This window comes from Coregonus lavaretus (genome assembly GCF_964263955.1).
Source record: "Coregonus lavaretus genome assembly, contig: HAP1_SCAFFOLD_7783, whole genome shotgun sequence".
NCBI lineage: Eukaryota > Metazoa > Chordata > Actinopteri > Salmoniformes > Salmonidae > Coregonus > Coregonus lavaretus.
In genome coordinates, this window is record NW_028161199.1 from 2124 (window position 1) to 12500 (window position 10377).

The 10377-nt window shown below is 45.7% G+C and overlaps 1 protein-coding gene across 1 annotated transcript in view; it reads right to left on the reverse strand.

Moving 5' to 3' along the window:
• Positions 1-6027: 6027 nt before the first annotated feature.
• LOC311121025 (myc box-dependent-interacting protein 1-like) overlaps positions 6028-10377 on the reverse strand; it is a gene marked incomplete at both ends in the record, with an annotated part of 14991 nt that continues 10641 nt past the window's right edge. Inside the window, 8 exons of the mRNA XM_084195567.1 lie at positions 6028-6129; positions 6406-6507; positions 6628-6702; positions 6854-6901; positions 7294-7722; positions 9231-9254; positions 9558-9653; positions 10107-10229. Of these exons, the coding sequence (XP_084051693.1) occupies positions 6028-6129; positions 6406-6507; positions 6628-6702; positions 6854-6901; positions 7294-7722; positions 9231-9254; positions 9558-9653; positions 10107-10229 (999 nt within the window). The remainder of the gene's footprint in view (positions 6130-6405; positions 6508-6627; positions 6703-6853; positions 6902-7293; positions 7723-9230; positions 9255-9557; positions 9654-10106; positions 10230-10377) is intronic.

The following is a 10377-nucleotide window of genomic DNA, read 5'->3' on the forward strand; positions in this document are numbered from 1 at the left end:
GATTACAGGCACTGGTTACAGTGAGAAGCTTCCTCTTGAGCGGGCAGCTTAATGAAAACCAGTCAATATCAGGTCCCCAAGAAAGTAGACCTCTCTGTTTACATCACATACACTATCAAGCATTTCACACATATATTTAGATACTGACTGTTGGCACTTAGTGGCCTATAGCAACACCGCAAATGAAAAGGATTTAGATGTGCCAGGTGAACCTGCAACAACAACACTTCAACAACAATTGACATAAGATCTTCTCTAAGCATTACAGGGATATGGCTCTGAATATATATAGCAACACCTCCCCCATAAGACTTCCTGTCTCTTCTAAAGATGTTATATCCTTGTATTGCTACTGCTGTATCATCAAATTAATTATCTAAGTGAGTCTCAGAAATGGATAATATATTAATGTTATCTGATGTTAGCAAGTAATTGATTTCATTTGTAAGGCTACATATATTAATATGGGCTATTTTCAGCCCTTTCCTGGGTAGCTTATCAGAGATAGACATAATATGGAAAAGAGAAAACAAAGCAAGGGAAAAAAAGATACATTCAGCAGTCCATTAATCAGTTGGTGTGTGTAAGTGTGTGTGTGAAGCTATGAACCCATAGGCTTGGCTCTCCATTCCAGGCTTTTGGGAGGGAAGGAGGACAATGAGCCTGTCATAGCGGATGTAACAATATCCCCAAGCGCTCTGGCAGCTTTCATGGCTGGGATAAGTTCTTTCCTCTTCTGGTGCACAGCTGAGGAAGATATACGTTCCTCTCAAGTCCTTGGCTCTTTCCAGAACAGCTACCTTGTCCTTGACCACTATCGGCCTGGGCCTGTCACCTGGGCCGGAGGTGGGTTTTCCTGTCCTGTGGGAGCACTCCACCTCAAGCTTCCTGTGGTCCATCTTCAGTTTCTCTGCGATCATTTCCCTCACTTTGTCCTCAGACTCCATCCAGGTCTCGTGGAGATTCTGCAATTCCTTCCACAACCGCGTTGTTCCGCCTTGATTGTCCCTCGAGATAATCTGATTTATCCGTCATTGTTATCATGGATTCACATACAGAACTGATGTCCTCTCTCAATGACTTACAGATTACTGTCATCTTGCCATTCTCCTGTTTAAACTCATTGAGCTGACCCTGGGAGAACTACAAACTGTTCTTCAGGTCCTGGACCTCTCTGGTCCGGTCCTTTGTTTTATTAGTTGACTCTACCTGTATTTGGACAAAACACTTGAAGCTATTTTCTTGCTGTTCTAACAACTGCTTGTAGAACTATTTTTGTTCGTTTAAATTCACCTGTGATAGAGAGACACCACTGGTACCTTAACACTACTCGGCTTTAGTCTTTGTCATGGTAACAAAGTAGGTTACGCTGTTACTCCTTCAGTTCCAGACAGGGCAGGTCACAGGGAAGGTTGAAAACAACAACAAACAGCAGAGATCTAGACAGCCACAAGCCCGGGACAATCTACGGTCCCAGCCACAACGGCTAACCACGTCGCAGGCTGTGTTCAAGACCTCAAGAAAACCCTGCTACCTTGATAGGCAGCTAGCTAGCAGCTAGGCTAGCTGCTACGCCAAGCAGCTCATCAGAACCGGTCTTGGTCAGCAGGATCACTGGACCGATAGTAGTGGTCCCAGCAACTGATTCCAACCACGGGATCCAAACTCAAAAGGTAGCTAGCTAGCTAGTAACTTCTTCAATAGATTAAAACTTTCCAAAACAAATTCTCCAAAATAACAAACTTTCCAAAACAACAAGCTTTCTAAAACAACAAATTGAGCTCGCTCTCGTTCCGCGTTCAACAGGAAGTGATGACAGGAAGTGACAATATTCCAGCCGACGCTTGACATTGTGTATAGTGACCTTAGGCTTGTGTGCGGCTGCTCGGCCATGGAAACCCATTTCATGAAGCTCCCGACAAACAGTTATTTTGCTGACGTTGCTTCCAGAGGCAGTTTGGAACTCGGTAGAGAGTGTTGCAACCAAGGACAGACCATTTTTATACGCTACGCGCTTCAGCACTCGGCGGTCCCGTTCTGTGACCTTGTGTGGCCTACCACTTCGCAGCTGAGCCGTTGTTGCTCCTAGACATTTCCACTTCACAGTAACAGCACTTACAGTTGACCGGGGCAGCTCTAGCAGGGCAGAAATTTGCCAAACTGACTTGTTGGAAAGGTGGCATCCTATGACGGTGCTACATTGAAAGTCACTGATCTCTTCAGTAAGGCCATTCTACTGCCAATGTTTGTCTATGGAGATTGCATGGCTGTGCGCTACATTTTATACACCTGTCAGCAACGGGTGTGGCTGAAATAGCCGAATCCACTAATTTGCATGGGTGTCCACATACCTTTGTATATATATATAGTGTATACATGTGTATTTTTGCACATCTGTATCACTGTACTAAAGCCTCTTGACAAAGGTTATGAAACATAGTCGAATCTACCCATAACTCCTGAAAGCTGTGTTCAGTACCAGGGAGATGAGAGCAGGTGGTCTGAGGTACATGTTCGGTTGTCAGATTGATGGAGCTGAGAGACTAACTCACCAATCAGTGAGGACTATCGCTAAAGATAAGGAGCCTGGACCAGAGGGAGGCTGAGGCTGGTTCTGTTCATGTCTGTCTATCTGTTCAATGCTTGGTTTGATCATCATAGACAGGTGTGAGTGAGAGAGTTGAGAGGTGACGTACAGAGTTTTAAAAAGGGTTTCATTAATAAAATGGGATTGATTGATTGTGAGTATTCCTCACCATGTCCCAAGACAGAACAACAAGGAGGATAGTTAACCTCTCTCTCTCTCTCCATCCTGAAACAGTTGATGTTGCTGCAACACACCCGTCGACCAGAACCAGCAGAGAGCACTGCACAAACACATGCTGTAGAGAGAGAGAGAGAGAGAGAGAGAGAGAGAGAGAGAGAGAGAGAGAGGGAGAAATGCACAAGAGATGGTAAACACAAAAAAGACAATGCACAAAATTGCAGTATGAAAACTGTCAAGCACGTGGTAGGTAGGTAAGATCAAAACAACAACTTTTTTTCACTGTGTTTTCCCATACTGGTTTATATTTAACTGCTTTAAGAGTAAGTCCGAAGTTAATATATAATCCGTATTATATGCCATTAAGCAGACACTTTTATCCACAGTGACTTACAGTCATGCATATATACAGTACATTCAACTCAACTAATTTACAATAATGTATTTGACCTTTGACACTCTGCTGAGTCACCAGGGGGCTTACCTGTAGTGTCAGCAACTGTTGGTGTTTCTGGTTCCCCTCAGGAAGCTCGGGGTCAATACGCTGACATGCATCCATTATCGTATACTGTTGTTGTCTTCTTGTCGACACTCTTTGCATGAATACAGATTTCTCTCACCTCTCTCTCACTCGCTCTCTGTCTTCAACTGATCCGCTGCAAACCCCTTCACAACAACATTAGTGGATCAGCTGAAACGTGTTGTCATTCTCTCTGCCCGCTCACTGCACTAGGTGAACTTTGACCCATTACAGTTAAGAACCATTCAGTAGTTTGTCATTACCTTTTTTTAAACATTATCTTTACACACTAACCAAACAATGAGTGATTCAATGCTAAACTACAATGGCTTCTGAACTGGTTTGAACGTCCTGATTATCAAGGCTATAAGATTATATAATCTTGGAAACTCCGAACCAAATCTTGAGCCAAATTGTCACGCTGACCAGCTAGTCTGTCACAAAACACGGCATACCATATAAAACACACATAACGCACTATTGAAAGCCAACACTGACGACTGGAATGGAATCGGAGGATGGGAACAAGGAAGTGATTGACATGAATGAAAACACAGTGTAAAGAATAAAGAGACAAGTTGAGATTCTAAATTCCTGTTTATTACCGTCGGTCTCCAATAGCTTGAGAAGGAACAACTAACGAGTTCAACAAAGATGATTGCTCCTATAACACACGACACGTGGAATTCATTTGGCATGCTCCTTGACACATTTACTCACATACACAGATATGAATAATACGCTTGTCACAGCTTGTTAAATTACACATATGATATAATATAATATACACGACAAATGCACAATAATAATAATAATAATAATGCCGGCAAAAACATAAAAAGTACTTAAATATGACTGAGTGGAATTAGTCTCTCCTGAGTCCTTAACCGATCAGAATGGCTCCTGTAAAACTGTCTTATCCAATCACCACACAGGAGGAAGTGAAAGCAATGACAATAGCATATAAATAGAGTGAAAGGTACAGCTGAGGAGGGACAAAAGCTCTCTGTATGGAAAGGACACACACACACACTCGCGGATTCATGAACGCACACACACACACACACACACACACACACACACACACACACGCTCATAGACACTCCCACAGACACAAAAAAGTTACTGCAGAATTTCAGCAGGTCATGTCAGTTTGAATGGCAATCTGGATGACAGAAGTCACACTGCACTGGGGCATGGCTTGGGGATACAACAATGTCTCTATGATATTATTTAAATTTCTGAGTTGACCGTTTTTCACCATTTACATATCTTCCATGATCATTGCTCGACAGCATACAAACACAAATAATGAGTTAATCTGAATGATGAATAATCTGGACCGTAAACCACCAGCCACACCATCTTTAAAACTATAGAACGATGGCAACCTCAGAAGGGTCAGAGTTACTTAACATCTTTCACAGGAGAAACACAACACATAACATTTCTCAAAATAAACTGCATATCCCTTCAGACTTAGATTTGTATTGTTACACCTTTAGGAACCAAAACACGACCATATCTAGTGTCCTTATACAGACGGTCTGCTTCCTTAATATCTTAAGGGTTTAAATGATGCAGGAATGTAGAGTTAAGTTAGTAACGTTTGGTTCAGATGATTATCACATACAGTATAGAACAGGGTTGAGGGTTAGTTAGGCAGAATCATCACACACAACTGGCAACCCGGAATCATCACAAAACCTGGCAACCTGGACACAAACACACTTTAGTGGGGTGAAGGGGCTGGGGAGAAAGCCAACTAGTCATATCAAAAAGGTCTAAGGTTTCTTAGGGCTGGTATTATGTTGTGATGCCTTACCACTAGAGTTTCTCTAAGAGGTTACACCCTCTATAAAGCCCTAAGGGTCATCTTCAATGTATTTTCTGCCTGGTTGTGTTGCCAAAGATGGGAAAGAACACTAGATGAACTCCTTTGTAATATATCTCTTGAAAGTATGTACGTATACGGAAACACATTTATTAACTTTTTATCGCGATTTAAAACGAGTGCAAATCAACTGATATGCCACAATCTGACCCGATAGCCTCAGTACTCCCCCCCAAAAATGACTTCTAACCCACAAGAGCATGTGAACCATCCTATAAATGGACACAGAACAGACAGCTGACGATGCAGTGCTGTTTCTCATGGACACAGAACAGACAGCTGACGATGCAGTGCTGTTTCACATGGATACAGAACAGACAGCTGACGATGCAGTGCTGTTTCTCATGGATACAGAACAGACAGCTGACGATGCAGTGCTGTTTCTCATGGATACAGAACAGACAGCTGACGATGCAGTGCTGTTTCTCATGGATACAGAACAGACAGCTGACGATGCAGTGCTGTTTCACATGGATACAGAACAGACAGATGACGATGCAGTGCTGTTTCACATGGATACAGAACAGACAGCTGACGATGCAGTGCTGTTTCACATGGATACAGAACAGACAGCTGACGATGCAGTGCTGTTTCTCATGGATACAGAACAGACAGCTGTTAGGACAGGGGAATTGAGGATGGCACAGGTCATTGGGTCAGAGAGAGACAGAGAAAATAGGAATCTGGTGGAAAGAGAGAGAGAAGAGAATATTCTGGCAGCGAGAGAGGGAAGAGAGTGGAGGATTCTGGCAGCGAGAGAGAGAGAGAGAGAGAGAGAGAGAAGAGAATATAGGATCTTGTGGAAGAGAGAGAGGTCAAAGGAGGATAATAAATATGGCGTCTCCTCTCTCACAGCCTGGAGGTGAAGTTCTCGGGGAACACTCCTTTGAGCGCGCTCTGTTTGTTCTGGATCCAGTCTTCCTCCTTCATCCCCATCAGCCAACCCTCGTCCTGAAACACACACATCATGTGGATTAAGCGGAACCCAAAGTACACAGTTTGTAATGTAGCTAAGGCCATGAGATAGACTCAAGTCTTTTCCAGGGGGGGTACTTACTACATCAAAGCTGCCTCACACTACAGAAATGGCCACATTCTGGTTCGAACAAGGCTACTAAATGTAGTTAATTATTCTATTGTTGGAATAATAATCATGTACAAACAAAGACAGGCATTTGATAAAGCATAAACAGAACGTACCATCAGGCTATGACTAAGATCACTGACCTGTTCTTCTGGGTTGTCGAAGGCCACAACCAGCACTATGTCTCCAGCCTTCATCTCCAGCTCATCTGAGTCATTAGCTACATAATCATGCATTGTGGTCACCTGAACATGATGAGGATCAAGAAAATAGTAAAATTCAGTTTAATTTAATTTCCTACTTGGAAATAATAGATACATATTACACTACGGAGCATTTATTCACATATCATCATCCCCACTCACTTTGAAGAGGAATGCTGGAGGCATCTCTACCGCCTCTGAATCCCCGTTGGTTGCTGCTGCTGCCACAGCATGAGTCTGTGTCAAAAGAAGTGACAAAAATAAGTCAATCAGTCAATCAACCAATCAATCAATCAATCAACCAACCAATCAACCAATCAACCAATCAACCAATTATCAATCAATCAATCAATCAATTAATCAACCAACCAATCAAGGTGCCACTTACCTCTTCTGGTGCTGCGGATGCAGGTGTAGACGCTGCAGGTGTGTCAGGCTGTTGGAGAGGGTGAGAAGAAGAACCGTTCCACATACAGCACATCACAATGTCACTAAAATACACCCCAGTCTATCAACTACCCCCTGTTACAGCCAGGCAGTATTCACAGACTGAAAGACTGGGATACATTTCATTTTGAATTTGAGCTGGAGAAACAAGACCCTCTTTCTTTATTTAACCCTTTTGCTTATCCAGGAAGTCCCATTGAGGTTCAGAAGACCTATTTTCAAGGGACACCTGGCACTTTCTACTACTACTTGAAAGAACCAGACTGAACCTGACAGAACAAGAGAGCTCCACCACCATGTAGCTACAGCTATCAGTATCCTCCAGTGTTGTAGCCGATGCATCCACCCAGATCCAGATGCATCCTACCCTTCCCATCGTACCTGGGGCACCCCCTCCTCATTATCCCAGCCAGCAGCCTCAGACTCGGCCGCGGCAGCGGAAGCAGTGGCTGGGGCTACGGATGTAGCAGTAGCATCAGCATCAGCATCATCCCCCCAGGAGTCATCCACCCTCACAGGCAGAGAGCCGTCGTCATCCCAGCCTGCCGTGGCGGCAGCTATACCGTCATCCCCACAGCCGGCAGCACGCACCGGCAGGGTACCATCATCATCCCAGCCGGCAGCACGCACCGGCAGGGTACCGTCATCATCCCAGCCGGCAGCACGCACCGGCAGGGTACCGTCATCCCCACAGCCGGCAGCACGCACCGGCAGGGTACCGTCATCATCCCAGCCGGCAGCACGCACCGGCAGGGTACCATCATCATCCCAGCCCTGGGGCTCCTCTGGTGGAGCAGGAGCTTCCTCAGGCTAGGAGGGGCGAGGGGTCGGGGGGGGGGGGGGGGGGGTTTGGCAATTAAATGGGCAGAATGGGTCATGTCCATTGGCATGAGGAACCCATTTGAAGCCATAGAGACCGGGTTTAGGGCCAGGGTTTCCATGGCAATGGGCAGGGGCAAGGGGTAAGGGTAGGGGCAAGGGTATAGAGGGTAGGAGCGAGGGTGTAGGGGCGAGGGGTAGGGGCGAGGGGTAGGGGCGAGGGTGTAGGGGCGAGGGTGTAGGGGCGAGGGGTAGGGGCGAGGGTGTAGGGGCGAGGGTGTAGGGGCGAGGGGTAGGGGCGAGGGTGTAGGGGCGAGGGTGTAGGGGCGAGGGGTAGGGGCGAGGGGTAGGGGCGAGGGGTAGGGGTAGGGGCGAGGGTGTAGGGGCGAGGGTGTAGGGGCGAGGGTGTAGGGGCGAGGGGTAGGGGCGAGGGGTAGGGGCGAGGGTGTAGGTGGCGAGGGTGTAGGGGCGACGGTAGGGGGTAGAGGGCAGTGAAATGGGTTAAAATAGGCCATAGGAAGCCATAGTGACCAAGAACCGGGTCAGGCCAGGGTTTCCATGGCAATGAGCCAATTATCAGGGATAACAGAAATGTAGGAAATTAATTCAAATTAATAAAATGAATTAATTAATTGATAAATAAAAAAATTGATGATTTCAGACGTGGGGGATTTGGCGAAGAAGTGAAAAGACCAATTAGGAAAGATCATTAGCTTTTCGATCATTAGCTTTTTCCAATTCAAAGAATGCTGTTGTTATGGAGTTGGCATGATGTCATGATGGCACAGACTGGCACTCAGGCTACCAGGTAACATTGTGGAAGACCAGAGGCACGGTTCTATTCTGTGTTACTATTTTCCCCAACAAAAACACAGAGCTGTGGAGATAACAGTTTGGTCACGACATGAAAGCAAACCTTGAAAACCATGAAAATAACTATTTTGTTATTCTGAGAGTATCATGCGGTCCTTAAGATCAGCTAGCCAGTCCCTGTTGGATCAGCTAGCCAGTCCCTGTTGGATCAGCTAGCCAGTCCCTGTTGGATCAGCTAGCCAGTCCCTGTTGGATCAGCTAGACAGTCCCTGTTGGATCAGCTAGCCAGTCCCTGTTGGATCAGCTAGCCAGTCCCTGTTGGATCAGCTAGCCAGTCCCTGTTGGATCAGCTAGACAGTCCCTGTTGGATCAGCTAGCCAGTCCCTGTTGGATCAGCTAGCCAGTCCCTGTTGGATCAGCTAGCCAGTCCCTGTTGGATCAGCTAGCCAGTCCCTGTTGGATCAGCTAGCCAGTCCCTGTTGGATCAGCTAGACAGTCCCTGTTGGATCAGCTAGCCAGTCCCTGTTGGATCAGCTAGACAGTCCCTGTTGGATCAGCTAGACAGTCCCTGTTGGATCAGCTAGCCAGTCCCTGTTGGATCAGCTAGACAGTCCCTGTTGGATCAGCTAGCCAGTGCCTGTTGGAAGGAATCTATGGCCAATATAGAGTATGATGACTGTGCTTACCTCCCACGTGTCCCATGATACCGCCTTCAGGGGGGTAAAAAGAGAAAGGGAGAGAGAGAGGGGTAGAGATGCTCAAACACAAAATAAACACTGTGTCTGTTTAATTCAACCCCATGCACTTCAACGTCATACGTCTAAACGAACAGAAATGGTGAAAATGCTAACGAGTCAACTATACACAGTGGGCAATGAATATCTCTCCATGCAGACTGAACTCAGCCAGGTTCTGAGCGTGTATCACACACGTATAGGAGCTGATACCAATATGACAGAGCGCCCACTTGACATATTGCCTGCCTGGCCATCTGACAGACCGGGCCAACCCACCTGAGAGGCTGGGGACACGGCTGTGCCACCATGACATGGTGCAGCCAGGGTGGACAGGTCCATGTCCAACAGGTTGGCCCCAGCAGGGCTTTCAAACTGACAGGGGAAGGAAGGACAAGATACATACGGACAGTTAACAGGAGGGCGGGATTAGCAAGGGGTCACACTTTATGTGGATAGCAGAGTTGGGGTCAAGTCAAACGTAAGACAGTCAATTCAGGAACAAAACTGAAATTCCAATTCAATTCATTTGAAATAACTTGTCATTAATCTAAAAACGAGATGCTATTTATTTATGTCAAAAGTTTAAAATTTTTGGATTTTAAATTCATATCACTTCCTGAATTGACTTCAATTCCAAATTGACCCCAACCTTGGATGATAGTCGCCAATAGAAGGCCTATCAACAAAATATCAACTGCAACTCTGTCGATGTGTAACAGCTTGCTAGGGTTCTGATAAGGGGGATAGGGCAGGATTAGGGTAGAGTATGGGTTAGGGTAAGGAGTTACAAAGGGTTAAAGGAAGAGAACAGAGAACAGGCCTTACCTGTGTTGGAGACGTAACACTGATGCCCGGAGCAGCAGCAGCATCAAACAGGTTAATGATATTTTCTGGTTTCATGTCCCGACAGGGGCTGGATTCAGGCCGCGGCGGCATCGCTGGTCTCAGCTACACAACGTAACAAAAAAACACGCCACATTGAAACGTGTGTCTTTCTTTTGCAAAAATAACTAGGAATTAATGGAATTCAATTTCAAAATAATTGTCAAAATATAACATCACATTAAGGTGTGGTACGTTCACTGTATTATAAGGA